General features: G+C 36.4%; 2 protein-coding genes across 2 annotated transcripts in view; both read left to right on the forward strand.

Moving 5' to 3' along the window:
* The window catches only part of hdac11 (histone deacetylase 11), a 52081-nt gene extending 45706 nt beyond the window's left edge, over positions 1-6375 (forward strand). Inside the window, exon 7 of the mRNA XM_048606646.1 lies at positions 941-6375. Coding sequence (XP_048462603.1) covers positions 941-1105 — 165 coding nt within the window. The 3' untranslated portion in view covers positions 1106-6375. The remainder of the gene's footprint in view (positions 1-940) is intronic.
* Positions 1-17672, forward strand: part of fbln2 (fibulin 2) — a 392772-nt gene that overhangs the window by 119706 nt on the left and 255394 nt on the right. The window lies entirely within an intron of this gene.

The raw sequence follows: 17672 nt of genomic DNA on the forward strand, positions 1-17672 counted from the left end.
TCCAGATTTTATGCTTTGCAAATGTATTACTGAAAAAATTTAAGGCAGCTTATTTTTGAAGTGTTAAATATTCAACCTGTTCAAAAGCATACATACGTAATTCAACTTAGATGAATACAAGTCTTTCACCATGTGGAAAACTTGAGAAAAATGTTTTGTTCTACTTGCTTGTCCAAGAGTTTCAGTTCTATTGGTGTCTGTCCCAGAAATGTCATTAGTTTGATCAAATTGTGTTTATAATTCCTACTTCACAATTGTGAAACATTTTGCTTCAATTCTATATTTGCAATTTTTGGCTTCTTTTTCCTGCCCAGGTATTATATTGAAATAAGTTGAGGAATTACTTAATTTCTAGTTAGCTTTATTAGATTGTGGTTTAACTCTTTGCACCTAACTGGTATGTGATACCCAGGTGGAAAATAATATTTATCATTTCAAAATGAACAATTAATTTGCATTAGAGTATTTACTATCTGCCTAAATGTGCTTAATTTAAAGCTTTTTTAATTTTGAATACTTTGTGTACGATTTGTAAATAAATAGAAAACTGTTGCTCTGTTGTCCATCTTATCATGGAACTTCTAACATGATGTTCAATACTGAATCATTTAAACTGAAATAATATGATACATAACTATTCATCTGCAACATTGAATAATTGTGTTGCTTCTATAAAAAGGAAGTTGTAGTTGTAAATGTCAATTTTTTTTTAGATTTTATTTTCCCATCTTTTGAGATTTTTGTAAGAAACCCCAGGAATTACAATGGAGAAATATTTACCATGCTTATGTTAAGCTGAAGGTAATGTGTAACTCCTTTAGTATTTTCATCTTTTATTGAGGGGAATGCTGGCGTTAAATGTTTCCTTGAAATGTCATAACTCATAAATGATTTTAAAAAAACTGTCCTTATTATTTCCTCATTCATTTTTTTTGTCTAGGGAATCATTAAAAGAGATCAAGCAGTTTTTCAGGCAGCCCGCAAGCGTAAGATACCCATTCTAATGGTGACATCTGGAGGCTACCAAAGGTCTACGGCCCGGATCATAGCTGATTCTATTCTTAACTTGCACCAATTGCAACTAATAGACCAAAAGGTGCTTTAGGTGGAATGGATGACTCTTAACACAGCTTTTCTAATACAGAAATCTGTATTAGTTGTAACATCGCTGCTATCAATGCAAAGAACTTCCATTAGTTTGGAGAAAAATCTAATTTAAATACTAAAGTAACAATGTTCTATAATCTGACTAAAAGTTATAAATATAGATTGGATAAAGAAATGAGCAGGTTTACAACACTATTTAAATCTTAAAGGAACATTCCTCTCTGGTGCAATAAATAACTGATTTTTAAAATTAATATATATTTACTTGGCTGTTAGAAGAATCTAAAGAAGTATAAAGTTTGAAATAAAACACTTAGGTCAGTACACCCTGATTCTTGAATAATTTACATGATAGTATTTGTACAATGGAGAATCAGAGTGGTGTGAAGTATCAGTCACTATTCTCAACATATTCCAAAAATATGTTAAGATGAAATAGGTTAACAGAATGTAATTCAGATTTGTTTTGTCATAAACATTGTAGCAATTGTAAGAGAAAATGATTAACTGTAGAAATATCTTGTAAAATTGGATCAAATTAATATAAAAAGCTATGTTATTGCCCAGCAAACCATTTGTAAAGGAATGTGCCTTTAAATACAAGGTGTCTAGTTTTCAATTTTCAATTTCTAGCTGAAAACGCTCTTGTGTTCTTGTATGATGGCATTATCCATAATAAGTATTGTTCTATTATGGCCTGCAGAAAGTATTTTGTACTGTAGATTAGCATGAAACTTAAATAACTAAATGCACCATTCACATTCTTAAAGTAATTTAAACATTATTAGAACATGACAATTACTTTTTCACCTTTCTTCTTTTATCCGATGCCAGTGGCATAATTTATGTTTGGGTGATGAAGTACATTCCAGTGCGCAGTAGGTCACACTGATTTTTATTTGGAGAAAATCAAATTTTCCCTGCATTCCTGATCCTGTCCATTTTTTTTCTCCCTCAAATGTTTGGACATCTAGAATGCTTAGTTTGTAAACCCCACCCTCACTTCTTTGAGCTCAGGTTCCCCATTTTAGACAAGGATGAAATTTAATTCCCTTCCTTTTACCAGTTTTATCTGGTAGTGAGGGATTTTGGAAGTCCGCTAAAAGTATGCTAGTTTTTGACTGTGTGTGAAGAGAATGGAAAATCTTAAAGGTTTTGAGAATGGTCTCAAAGAGAAGTGTGAAATGTTTGAATACCTTCAAATGTTACTGTAAGTTTTGTATTGAAATGTAAATATGTTTTTAATGCAGTGATTCAGCATATGAGACTGACTGGCAAAAGTAAGTTGATCCTTAAATGACCAACATTATGCAGTTGTTCGCGTGCATTACAGTACTTTTCTAATAGACAAAGTACCATAATGTATTAAAAATAATGTAAACCAAAACATTTTTGGTGTTCTAATTTAGTTGAACCGGTAGATTTGCCTTTAAACAAAGATTCCTTTTAAAGCTAAAAAAGAAATCTATGCCTGCAACCCCCCGCCGAGGTTGATGTTCCTCTGCCTTGAAATGAGAATTGATAATAGTTCTGTCAGTGGGCTGGAGGCTTTTGTTATTAGAGCTGTTCATTATTAATACTTGGTTGGATTTCATCAACTCCAGTTCAGGAGGAGGCATATTAATGCAAGAAGTATTGAAACTTTTCTGAACCTTTAAGAACAGAGTTTGACTTTGATGTGGTTTCCTGTTTGTTTACAAAATGTAATAGGCACTTAGTACTTTTCCCTTGGGATTATGGTCTGGTATCAATGTACTGAATTTGCTTTCACTGATTTCCAATTAGTTTAAAATATTTCTCATGGCTGTTGTATAGCTTCTAAGAACTGTAAAGTGTATAAAAGTGGGTGCTCATAGATAATAGGTAGGGGCAGAGCATAGAGATGACATAAAACTGGCATGAACAACATGAGATGGAATGGCTACATAAAGATGGTATAGGAAGATCTGAGAGGGATGGGTTGGTATCAAGGAATGTGTCGTATGCGTTGGTGTGGAGCATGAAGTTTATGGGTCCTTTTAAGTAATATTGAGAACTGGGCTGTTTTGATGGCGAATCAAGGTGGACCTTCTGAACTACCCATCATCATACCCATGCACTCCATTGTAAGTTGCAAGTTGCAGTGAAAATCTTGATCCCTTTTGGAAAATCTCACATGGGTTGGTTGTGTATGTTGCAAGCCAAGAAAGTGCGTGGGTTGGGTTTTCCCAAACCCGGCCAAAAATTCAGCCCTATATCATTTTATTGAAAGTGAAGACCTTGCATTTTATTGCTAAATGATCTAAAACCTGTGGTTTGTCACAATCTGCTTTGTGAAGTTGATCTTATCGAAATCTATTACTAACAATATGAAAAGCTGCAAAGAAAAATTGCAAAATGAAACCGTGAGCAGTTGGAAATGCATAACCAATCTGGTATCAGTAGTCTTATGGTGAAAAGTAAAATCTGCCTTTCAGGATGTACAAAGTTATGCTTAAACTGCGCAGTGCTGTGGTATGACCACATTTTGCACTCACTTCGGTCACCAGAACAAAAGTACCTGGAGATGCTAGATAGAATGGTCAGAAAACAAATATACAACTGAGTTATGAGGAGGTTTGGCAAAATTTTGAGATTTGGGTGATTGTCCCATTTCAATGTGGAGACATCTAAAACAGTGAGTGAAATTAATCAAATCAATTTTAACTCAAACTTCAAAACAATGGGATAAGGAAAGGTATGTTCTAATAAAGGGAAAATTTGGTTTAGAAAAAGGATCTGCATCTTTACAAAGATTTTTATGGCCTCAGGACACATGTTGAAATTTATAAAATGGTTTGGACTGATGTCAGGAGGCTCTTTACATACAGTGGTCAACATGTTGATTAGATTCCTTGGTTACACATTGGAGGAAACAAAGGCTAAAAGAATTTTATGAATGTTGGAATGCTGTGATGGTGAGATGGCAGGGTGTTGGGGTAAGACTGGGGTAATAGATGTCCCAGGATTTGCTAAGTGTTGAGGCCAATTCATTAGCTATCTAATCTTGTTTAAAGAAGCAAGATGTAAAATTGTAATATAGTTGCAGATTTCTGACTTTATCCTGTTAATGAGGAACCTCAGATGTTAATATTCAGAGTGGAAATTCAGGCACAAACTGTAGATGAAAAGATTTCAGTTAAGCTTTGCAAATATTTTGAAAATTTCAGTTGTCCACTGCAATAGCACCACCACTTGCAAATTCCTTTCCAAGTCTTGCACCATCCTGACCTCCAACCACATCATTGTACCTTCATAGTTGCTGGGTCAAAGTCCTGGAACACCCTCCCTAATAACACTGTGGATGAATCTACCCCGCATGGATTGCAGCAGTTTAAGAAAGTAGCTCACCACCACCTTATCCATGGAATTTAGATATGGGCGATAAATGTTAGTGATGCTGACATTCTGAGAACGAATTCATTTAAAAAGCTTGATACCTGCATCGGAGTGCTGACTGACTTCCACAGTTCAACTCCTATCACAGTGAAAATAATTTGTTTTAGTGCAGTCATCTGAGTGTGGAAGGAAACTAGATGATCACTTTTACACTACTGAGAAAATGCTTCCGATGCATTTAAGGAGAAGTTAGCTCCTGAGGAAGAAAATGATAGGACATGTTGATCGGCTGTGATTAAGCAAATAGCATAGGAAGAGGCTCCTTTTTAGGGTAAGCACCAAATGAATGGCACATCTGTGCTGGAAATTCAGAATAATGATTTAATGATGTGGCTTTGACCAAGGGTGAATATAGCATAATTTAATGAGGAGAACCATATGTGCATCACTTGTTGATTTGAAAAGATCATTAAAAAAGGACAAAGATGAGTTTTTGGTAATTTTTAAAAAATTTATTTCTAATAAATGTGGTCTCAATTTCGTTAGCTTAATATCCATTATAATGCTAGCCAAGTTGATTGAAAACCGTTTGAAGAATATTGAATTCTAATGAAAATAAACCCATATCATTATATTCGTCTTCAAAAATAAACTTTTAATGAAGAGAGATGCTAAATAGAAATATATATTTGATTTATTATTGAGATTGCAGTAATTAAAGTTATACAAGTTGCAGATGTAATTCTGTTATATGAAGATGTTATCAATTGAACAGTGGCCTGGATTTTGTGGTTGCAATGACAGCAAAACTGTCAATGTTTGCAATCATTATAATCATAAAACTGACAGAAACCTTTAGAGTCTGCATATGCACAGGTAAATGCAGGAATTTGAAGCTGCTGCCAGTGACTGGTATGCTGTTGAATTCCTCACAGATGGAAATAATCAAAAAACAGTGAATTGGTACAAATTTCCTCTTAACATGCCATGTTGAATGAAATATAACTGAGTTTTTAAACAATATACTAAATCATAATTATTGCTGAACAACTTTCTGGCCCTGAAAGCTTAAATTTATATGTGTGGAATGTCAAATTTCTCCATTCCATCTTAAAAATCCAGAGTCCTTTTAAAATAAACAAATGCATAAAAATACTTCTTTTGGTATTTCATCAACTCCCTTTAATCCCATGCATGGCTTCAAATCTTAACTTTTCTCTCTGTACAGTTACAAAAACTACTTGATAAAACCTACTTGTTACTTCCTGGTTTGATGTCCATGAGAATTCTTCAGTATGACTGGCTGTATAGTCTGCTTCGTACCAGAGACACTTGTGATTTGACACTAGAGTGAAACTAATGGTAGAAGTGAAAATCTAGTGAAAGTGGAATCTAGTCCACAGAGCTCATGGGGTCTCGGGAGGCAGTTTTCTTCAATGTCAATAGCAAGGTGACCATGAAACCCTGGCCAATATGTTTAATTTTGCATGTTCTGCTTAAACTTTATTATTGTTGACTAATAATTTCTGAATGTATTTTTGTACTGCAAAAAAGTCAGCAATTCAACATTAAAATTGAGACAAATGATACTGTGTTGCAATATTGTTTTTAGTATTATTAATTGCATTCTGTTAAATAGGATTTTAAAGATTTGCTTCCCTGTTGATTACTTTGTAAATTAATGAAATTATGTTATTATGAATATTGTTCCATTTATTATGGGCTAGTTTATTTTTATGGTAAATTTAACCTTTTAGTAGCTGTATTTGTTTACAGTTGTCCACTTGATGAGTGTCAAGTTTAGTTATGTGCAATTTAACTCTATCTTGCACAACACATCAGTTCTGATAGCTGGTGTTGTATCTAGTTTGCAAAAATCACTTGTCCTAATGAAATACACTAATCAACAAATGATCTGTAGTTGACAATTATTTATTTTTTTCAACTGTTGAAAAAAGACACATCATGTTGAAGTCTTGCACTCATCAGGACAATTTCCTGGAATGTCAATTCCAAGAGAAAACTAATAGTAATACTTTTGAGAGGAGTGTTCTGATTGACAAACAAACTCTTCTTGGTAGAGGTATTACAATGGAGAATGCGTTTAAATCTTAAACCAGGCAGGTTAACTGTGATTGGTCAGGACATTATTCTGAGAAATGTCTGTCATCTATTTTGTTGAATTAAAACAGGCACAGTGTAAGGATTTTTTTTCTAGCTGTAAAGAACAGTGCCCCTTATATTGACATATATACCCTCTTGAACATTCCAGTCTGAATGACAATTCTAAAAACTATGTCAGTGTAAATATTTGCACACACAGGATTAAATAACAAATGCTGTCCAATTGCAGAATCACACCCAATGTTAGACACTGTTGTGAGTTTTACAAGTGCTGGCTGGTTGGGTACAGATGTTACTTGCTTGTTCTACAAAGCTGAAGAGATATGCTTCTCATTCTAGCAATATTGCAATAACTATTTGTTTAATTGTTTATCAAGGGTTTTACAGATCGATGCAAATTATTTATCAAACTGGAATTTTTTGTATATGTTATCCTAGATTTAACCTGTATATTAACCAGTAACTTTATTTTTATTAATTCATGGTTGTGGGTGTCACTGGCTAGATCAGCATTTGTTGCTAATCCCCAATTGCCCAGAGGCTGTAGGAATCAACCACATTTTTTTTTGCCACAGGTAGGTCAGAATAGGTAAGGATGTCAGATTTCCTACCATGAGAGACATTATACATTTGTCAAAGATCACAGTAGAAAATATAATAATAAAATTGATTTTCAAAAGTCTGCACTGCCACTTGATTTTTTGGTGATAGCCTCACTATCTGTGCTTTATAAGGTCGCACTTATCAATACTGATTAATAAAAATTACAGTCAATATTATATTGAATAGTTTGCATTGGAAATATCTGCATTTTTGTCAAAATCTTGGCCAATTCTGAATCTATTCCACATGTAACATTGACATACTCTGGTTCAAGCTGGCTGTTATAAGGCTTTATCTTGATGATAGATTTGACTTTTGTTATGAGTGCTTGGAATGTGAGCATTGCAGGCCCATTATAATTATTTATTTGCTTATAGGGTCTGTGCGTTCCTAATCGCCCTTGAGCAATTGGGGGTGAGCCACAAACTTGTAGTTTAGTTTTCTTGGCTTGCTACATCAATTCAGAGGGCACTTAAGTATAACCACACTAGAATCATGTGCCAAACCTATACAGTTAGAAGACTTCTTTTTCTGAAGGACCGTGATGATAGTGATCACTTTTTCATTACAGTCCATTGTTAAAAATGAAATCAGCATTTTACCTCAGATTTATTAATTGAATTTAATTCTTCCAGCTAGTATGTGGGATTTGAACTCTTGGCTCCAGCATATAAGTCCAGGATTTTGCCTGAATAGGCCACTAACAATGGCACTGCGCCACAGTGCCCAGCATTTTACATGGTTGTATTTTGCTGTATAAGTACTTAATGCCTCTCTGTTTTGCTTTATATGTCTGTGAGGAGGGAATATGCATTCTTTTCAAAATTCTAATAAAGGCATGAACCAATATGAGTAAAGAGAGACCATACCAATTTTAGCTTTGAATCAATTCGTGTTTTGGAATGCAGTCTAAACTCCTCTTTCTGGCAGATATACTGAAAAGTGAATTTCTTGGTAATCTATTCCAGAAAGTAAATTTTAGATATGAACTCGTAACAATCATTCAACTAACCTGTATTATTTTTTGTACTTTAATGTGTCAAGCATTATTTAGCTGTCGTTATTCAATGTAGCGCATTTGAGGTGCTGTGGATTTGAATCCTAGGTTGAACAGATAATCCAGCCTGATATTACAATAAAGCACTAAACAAGTGTTGTACCTTTTGGAAATGCTGTCATTTAGATCTGAGACATAAACTGATTTCATATCTACTTATTCAAATGGCTTGAGTGAATATTAAGGATCCCATGTCATAGTTTGAGGAAGGGAAACCCATTCGACATTTTCATCTCAACATTAACAAAACATCATTAAATGTTCACTGATCTCATTGTTCGTTTTAGCTCCATAATGTGCTATGTTACAGATGTGTTTATTTTCACAGAATAGAAGTTTATTAATTTATAGTTGAAATGTTTAACATAGTAAATTAGTTGGCGACACTATTATAGTTGAGTTTTAATTGTATCATACGTTACATGCAATGAGATTTACTTCAAGATCTATTTTTTTTGAAAAAAAATTCCTCCAAAACCAAGCTATCATCCAGATATGAAAAGCTTATGAAACTGTTGAAGGGTGTTGTCTACAATTTATTTTCAAGTACAAAAGCTGCTTCATGATACTTTGCTGAATTAGCTTGACAATGTTAAAAGACTAATGGGCTCCATTATGAAATTTCTATCCTCTTATCAACTCAACAATCATCAGCAAGCTGATAGTTTTTCACAACACAAACTCAAAAGCTATTCTTAGCTAAACTGTGCCAATTTGTGGAAGAATAGCACTGTCCTCGGGCTGTATTTAACGCTGCAAAATGAACAGTAGCTTAATTGAAGGTACTTTGTTTTGTTCTGTAATTATAGTCAGGTTTGAATAATTAATATTCAACAACTGCTGATGAATATTTGGAGCCTATGTTTAACAAATGACCCTAGTGCTAAACTAAGATGATGCATGGAATAAATATTGTACAGTTTTGATAAACAGGGCAATTATTCTATGGTAGTATGATTTTTGTATGAATCATATACTGTAGCATCTCATTAACAAAAAACAAATATTCACTAGAGAAATTTTTGAAGCCAACAACAATTGTGTGAATATCTATAGCTCAGCTTCAGATAGTAGATTGGTGGCTACAGGTTAGATTCCAGGTAATACTTTGTTTCCTCTGCTGCCTGTCTGGTAGAAATCAACGTGATCAAAGAGCTAAGTGAGCAGTGTTAAAATATGTAATCCCAGAGAGTAAAACAAGTTCAGAAGTTCCAGGGAACCTTAAATACTTAAAACCTAATTTGACAACAGCCTGGATTTATGTCTTGTTCAATGTGAGCCTACTTTCTGCAGTGGGCCCTATATCAGTTGTGGATTTATGTATCACAATTTTAGCAGCATAGTTTTCAGCAATCAGTATAAATTTTATGTTATTTTATTTTTTTCTGATGCTTTAGCCAAGGACAATCCTAAAGTAGTGGATAAAGCTTTACAAACCTCTTTTTGAATGTTTGAAAATTTCAATCAATTCTTTATAAAGATCTTTTACATTGATTTTTGTCTTTTTAAATACTTTTTCTGCAGTATTTAATCCACATGGGATAAGTAATTTGTCTTTATAAAATAATTTTGTTTATCTCATCAGAATTAGTATTCCAGTTGAATTGATTTATAATATTTTCAATATAATTATTTGAAAATCTACATCATGATGGCTACCAATTTAGGCCCAGATTTTAACCAGGTCAACTATGCATACAGGAAATGCTAATCTAAATGAACACCTATGTATGAATTGTATCATCAAGATACAGATACCATTAGAGACCTTTCCAACCAACAAAGGGAGTAGTGAAGTGGGTTTTCTCAGTGAAGACAATGGCTAAAAAGCTGTGTTTCAACATTTAGAGCTAACAATTCCAGCTTGTGTTTTGTTAATTTACAGCTACTACTTGGCATTCATTATGAACTATAGTGACATTACATGTTATGAAAATCATGTCTCTTTTTTGATTTATGAGGTTACTTACAAATTAACAACTTTTATTGGTAAACCAGATCAATTGTCAAATCTTTGCTAAATTATTTCTCCAAATAATATTCACCCTTCATTTTAAATCTACTGTTTTAAAATTTGCTATGTGCATTTAGAGGATATGAATCACAGACCTAGAAGTATGTTTGATATAACCAAACCCACTCTTAACTCTGCTTTAGCACAATTGGCTATTTTAAATTTATTTTTCTTTTAAAAATATTCATTAAAATAATTCACTCAACTTTTGATTAGAACAACATACATTGCTTTGTAGATAACAATTTCACCTGCGTGTAAAATATATACTCCATCTCCCTGGATAAGTGTGCAACATCCTGTGTTAAAGTGAAAATATCTGATCAATCTATTAATTACCAGCGTATACTGTGTGGCGCATGTAAAAGGAAGTGGACATAATGGATACAGGCAAAGGAGCAGTAGAACAAGACCATATTTATTTCATGAGTAATGAGACTGAGGGTTTGATTTTTCCCTAGTTGATCATCATAGCAATAGCATAAACAGGCATAGTTTGATTTCCTTTAGTCTGTATTTTTAATGAAGGCCAAAAATGTATCGAAAAATAATACTTCACTAGAAATATTGATACTGCTCCCTTTCATTGTGATCACATGTCATGACCAGAAGCCACATTAAGTAATAACTGATAAAAATCATAAAAGCCTTAGTTGTGGATTGAAGCTGGTGTTTCATGGCCATTGTTCATGCTATTCATGTTTCTGAATAATAAATAGTATTTTTATGTTTGAGGAACTTCTTTTGTTTTAGCATTTACACTGGGATTTTGCAATGCCGCTGTACTGAGATGCTGTCAGTCATGGCGGCAAATATAGATTTACAGTTAATAAATCCAGTATAAGAGCATGTGGTACTTTTTCATGCTTGTTTTATCATTTAACGGCAATGAGTGAAACTCTCTTAGCTGTTCAAGACAACAATGCGCTTCAATTAATGATGTACAGGAGTGCTGATTTCAAAATAGAATCAAATTTAATATTAAAAAAAGAGTGACCCTTTTTCAGAAATGTTAGGGAAGACTATATAACCGAGAAAGCCAATGCACTACTAGCAGATACCGACACCTACCAACAGATGGCGATAGACCCAATACCACAGTTACGGAACCAGATCACAACAACCCTGAAGAAATTACGCAGATCAAGAGACATAAACAAGACAGACTACCAAAAAATGAAGCCAGAGGGATCCAACACACCCCGCTTTTATGGACTCCCTAAGGTACACAAGTCAAGGGTCCCCCTTAAACCCATTGTCTCACTACCAGGCACACCAACATATAGACTAGTCAAAGAACTAAAGCGGAAACTGAAATACTTAGTTGACAACATTACCCACTCCATCCTCTCCTTCCAAGAGTTCCTCAACAACATCAAGGACACCAGAATAGAAGAGGAGGAGATAATGGTATCCTTCCACATTAACAGCACTATTTACATCCATAAATATCGACCTAGCCAAGGAGACAATTTCCACACTGCTGGACAAAACAGGAAGACGGGCACCCCACGACATCAACAGTATCAACAAGGACAGCACCCTGAAACTACTGGATCTGTGCCTCACAACCCACTTCACCTTCAACAGCCATATATTTAAACAAATCAAAGGAACACCAATGGGATTCCAATATCAGGACTGCTAGCAGAAGCTGTAATGCAAAGATTAGAATGGATAACACCCTCCACTATCCAACACAAAACTCTGGGTCCGTTACGTAGATGACACCTTCGTGATTATCAAACACACGTGACTAGAAGAAACCCACCGACACAAGCATTATCCTCACTGGAATAAAATTCACAAAAGAAGAAGAGAACAACAATCGGCTACCCCTCCTGGACATAATGGTAGAACGTAAGAACAATGGGGAACTCCAGACTAGCGTATACAGAAAGACTGCACATTCAGACCAGACACTTAATTACTGCAGCAACCACCCCAATACCACAAACATAACTGCATCAGGACATTATTCAAATGAGCCACAACACACTGCAGCAAAGCAGAACAGGAGCACTTCTATGGAGTTTTTAAAAGGAATGGACACCCAAAAAACACAATCCACCGTTACCTCTGTGACAGACCACTGCAAGACGACACAAGATGGTCAGACACACAAGTCACTCTAAACCAGAGACATATCCGAGATGACCACAAGACTACTCAGACCCCTAGGTATCGGCGTAGCCCACAAACCAACATCCACCTTGCGGGAGCTGCTGACAAAAGTAAAAGGAGCCACAACCAATAAAACTAGCGTAATATACAAAATACCATGCAAGGATTGTGAGAAACATTGCACAGGCCAAACTGGAAGAAAACTGACAATAAGGATATTGTCAGTAGTGAACACCAACCAGCCGTCATGAGACATGACCAATCCTCACTGGTCCCAATACACACCGATAAAGAAGGACACGAATTTGACTGGGACACCTCCATAACAGCATGAGCCAAACAGAGACATGCCAAGGAATTCCTGGAGGCCTGGCATTCCAACCGGAACTCCATCAACAAACACATTGAAGTGGACCCTATATACAAACCACTGAAGAACAAAACTGGAAGTGATGCCAACCACCCCAGCAAACCGAGGCATATAAATACCAAGTAGGACAGAACACCAACACTTCACCGGAGGCGCACTGACAATTGCAGAAACGTCTACAGTCAAATACACAGCGGCTCGGCGAGCAATTCTACAACCTCAAAGACTATAACCGCTAGAGAACAGATAAAAGGAGAAGAATGATAAAAGATTTGTAAATAAACAAAAGGGAATTGTAAGCATCCAGATAATACTGTGCTTCTAGTCTAACCAGGAAATAAGTATTGCTTAATTTAGTTCTGAAGATTGTACCAGGTTGATGGACTGGTGTGACTGATGTGAGAGAGGGTAACAGTTGAGAATGAAGTTTGAAATATAGTTACATAGGAAGTAAATATAATGTGAAAATATATGAAAAGAAAATGGCCCAGATTCTGCAATTGATATGGCAATATCTGACAGACATAAGTGCATTTAAAAGTGGAAATCTCAAAGTTATTGTTACTGATTCTTCACTCCTCCACTGGGTGTGCTGTTGAAGTGGCCATAGATGGTGATCATTAGAAATCATTGATATATAGGTTGATTTGTAAAACAAAAATTCAGCACAGACTCAGATTTGTATCTGAAGAAGGGTCTAGGCCTGAAATGTCAGCCTTCCTGCTCCTCTGATGCTGCTTGGCCTGCTGTGTTCATCCAGCTCTACACCTTGTTATCTCAGATTTGTATTGCACCCTTGATGACTTCTGAATGTCAAAATGGCTTTTCAACCATTTAAGTACTTTGGAAGTGTAGTCACTGTAGTAATATAGGAAAAGTGGAAGTCCATGTGTATACAACAAGCTCCCTCGAATGTCAACGTGATAGACTGTGTTTTACTGATGGGTTGAGTGAGAAATAAACACCTATGCCAGGATATTGAGACAATTCCCTGGTTTTATTTGAAATAGTCCTTTGGGAGGGCAGGTGGAGCCTCAGTGTAATGTCTCATCTGAAAGATGGCACGACCAGAAGTGCTTGAAAAAACCTTAAAAATTTGTACATTATTGAATGACGGGTAACTTGGCTATCAACAGCACAATAAATCACAATTACTAATGAATAGCCTCTCTTAATGCTGAGACTCAGATAATGTTTTGGTGACCTGGGGTTCGAATCCTTCCATAGCCAATGGTGGAATTTGAATTCAATAAAAATCTAGAATTAAGAGTCTAATGATATCTGTGAAACCATTGTCAATTTTCAGGAATACCCATCTGATTCACTGGTATCCTTTGGGTAAAGAAACTACTGTCCTTACCTGGTCTGGCCTACATGTGAAGTCAGACCCATAGTAATGTGGCTGACTCATAACTTCACTCTGGGCAATTAAGGGTGGACAATAAATTTTGGCCTCGCCAGAGATGCCAACAACTAGTGAATGAATTTCAAAAAGAAACATTTCAGGAATATCAAAATTCTTCATCCACTGTTCAAAATCTGGAGAATTGTAAAACAAAATCTTAAATAAAACCTTGCCTGATAGACCATAAGTTTCATTTTGACTATTTGGGTAATTGGCGGTAGTCAGTTCACAAACACATCCATACAAGGCTGAAATGTACTTTACATATACTCAAGCCAAGTAAAATATCACACCTATTTTAACTCTAATTTCTTGCTGAACTGCTGAGGCTGCAAGCATTTCAATGATTTTTTTTTTGAAAACTAGAACAAAAACAAGTTGCTGAAGAAGGTTAGCAGGCCTGGCAGCATCTGTGAAGAAAAATGAAGATTGAAGTTTCAGATCCAGTGACCCTTCCTCAGGGTCAATTTTTTTTTTTGCTCGTTCACCAGATGTAATTCCTTCTTTATCTCCCTGAGGTATGCATCTATCTCAGCTTCTTCCAGTGATCCCAGCATTGCAGATACCACTCTTCAGCCAATTCAGTTCACTCCACGTGATATCAAGAGATGGTTAGAGTCAATGCTCACTGCAAAAGCTGCAGTCCCTAAGACTATTCTGGCAATTGTATTGAAGACCTGTTCTCCAGAACTTAATGCACACCTAGTGAAGCTGTTCCAGAACAGCTACAACACTGGCATCTATTTAACAGTTTGAAACATTGCCTGGGTATGTCCTGTACACACAAAGCAGGATAAATGCAACACAGACAATTACAGCCCTATCAGTTCACTCTTGATCATCAGTAGTGCTATCAAGCAGCACCTGCTTAGCAATAACCTGCTCACAGATGATCAGTTTGGTTTCTGCCAGGTGCACTCAGTTCCTGACCTCATTGGTTCGAACATGGATGAAAGGGCTGAATTCCAGAGGTGAGGTGAGAGTGACAGCCCTCGATGTCAAGGCATCATTTGACTGAGTGTGGCATCAAGGAACTCTAGCAAAATGGGAATTGGGGAAAAGTCTCTGCTGGTTAGAATTGTACCTCACACAAAGTTAGATAGTTGCGGTGGTTGGTGGTCAGTGATCTCCGCTCTGGGACATCTATGCAGCAATTGTTAAAGTACTTGTCAAGTAGCCATTTCAGTGCTGAAGTTTGGAATCAACTTCTGGTAAAATCAACCCACACCAATATACCATTAAATTTTGCATTTTGCCTTGGGCACAGAAATTCCAAAATAGCTCTTATTTCTTCGTTAGTTGTAATGTGGCCTTGGCCCACAGGGTGGCCCAAATAAGTCACTTTTACTTTGGCAAATTCACTTTTAGCAATCTTAGGAAATCTTATTGAAACATCATTGTTAAAAGATACTGATTTGCACTTTTGGTTTTAGGTGGGGTCCTACATGATCTATTAAGATCCTGCTAGGTGGTTATTTGAAAGCTGGCATTGGAATTAACTGTGGATTAAGTTGACAGTTGGGCTTTCCCACTACTGATATGTATTGCATGTTTTGCAAAATTTAGTCACATTTTAGTAATCCTGACCAATTAAAAAGGCGTTAGTATTTTAATCTGTATATTTGTAATACCTTATGATACTCATTGAACTATTATCTGGTCAAATACTGCCTTTTCTCATTGACTGGCATTTCAGGTTGTTTCCATTTCCTCGTTAACACTTTTTTTTAAAGTAATAACACTCATGTATTCGTAATTCCATTTCTAAATAGCTTATTTGATGCAGCTCTCTCAACTGAGCGTCCTTAAGTTACCTTTCTACAATAAAATATGGGCTAAATATTATTCAATCTTCTTGCTTTATTTTCAAAAATATTATCGGAAAACTGAATTCAACACATCTCCCTTTTTCATAGACTCCTCCTCTTGCTGTTTAGTTTTATGGGCCCAACACATCACGTTGAAAGAATCTATTTTCAGCCTGTAACACCTTAGTTTCTGTCACTTTTTAATACTGGTTCCTCCAACACCTCAGTGAGGACAGTATTTTTGAATCAGTCAGGTCATTAAGAGTCATCAAGTTACACAGAATGGAAACAGAACCTTTGGTTTAACTTTTCCATGCCGACCATATTCCCAAACTAAACTAGTCCCACTTGTCTGCATGTAGCCCATATCCCTCCAAATCGTTCCTATTCATGTACTTATCCAAATGTCTCTTAAATGTTGTAACTGTATCTGCATCCACCAATTCCTCTTCAGTTTATTCCACACACAAACCAGACTTTGTTTAAAAAAAAGAAATGCCCCTCCTGTCCTTTTTAAAACTTTCTCCTCTCACCCACCTTTGAACTACGCCACCCTAGGGAAAAAGACCCTTGCTATTCACCTTATCTATGTCATAGAGTCATAGAGATATTTAGCAGACCCTTTGGTCCAACTGCTGACCAGATATCCTAAATTTGTCTAGTCCCATTTGCCAGCATTTGGCCCCAGTCCCTCGAAACCCTTCTTATTCACATACCCATCCAGGTGCTTTTTAAATGTTGTAATTGTACAAGCCTCTACTACTTCTTCTGGCAGCCCATTCCATACATGCACCACCCTCTGTGTGAAAAATTTGCCCCTTGGATCCCTTAAATCTTTCCCCTTTCACCTTAAACCTATGGCCTCTAGTTTTGGCCCCCCCCCCCCCCCCACCCTGGGGAAAAGACCTTGTCTATTTACTGTATCCATGACCTTCATGATTTTATAAACCCCTATAAGGTTACCCCTCAACCTCTGACTCTCCAAGGAAAATAGCCCCAGCTGAGCACGGTGGCTCAGTGGTTAGCACTGCTGCCTCACAACGCTAGGGACCCGGGTTCTATTCCAGCCTCTGGCAACTGTCTGTGTGGAGTTTGCACATTCTCCCCGTGCTCTGGTTTCCTCCCATAGTCCAAAGATGTGCGGGCTAGGTGGATTGGCCATGCTAAATTGCCTGTAGTGTCCAGGGATGTTTGGGTTAGACATGGGGAAATACAGGGTTAGGGGAATGAGTCAGGATGGGATGCTCTTTGGAGAGCTGGTGTGGACCTGTTGGGCTGAATGGCCTGTTTTCGCACTGTAGGAATTCTATGATTCTATGATATACCTCAAACCCTCCAACCCTGGCAAACATTCTTGTAAATCTTTTCTGAACCCTTTCAAGTTTGACAACATCCTATAGCAGGGAGACCAAAATTGCATGCAGTATTCCAATAGGGGCCTAACCAATGTCCTGTACAGCTGCAACATGACCTCTCAACCCTTACACTCAATCCACTGACCAATAAAGGCAAACATACTGAATGTCCCTCATGATTTTATAAACCTCTATAAAGTCACCCCTCAATCTCCCATGCTCCAGTGTAAAAAGCCCCAGCCTATCCAGCCTCTCCTCACAACTCCAACCCTCCATTCCCGGGCACTACCCTGGTAAATCTTTTCTGAACCCTCTCCAATTTAATAATATCCTTCCTATTGCAGGGCG

The sequence above is a fragment of the Rhincodon typus genome, chromosome 16 (assembly GCF_021869965.1).
Source record: "Rhincodon typus isolate 14 chromosome 16, sRhiTyp1.1, whole genome shotgun sequence".
Taxonomy (NCBI): domain Eukaryota; kingdom Metazoa; phylum Chordata; class Chondrichthyes; order Orectolobiformes; family Rhincodontidae; genus Rhincodon; species Rhincodon typus.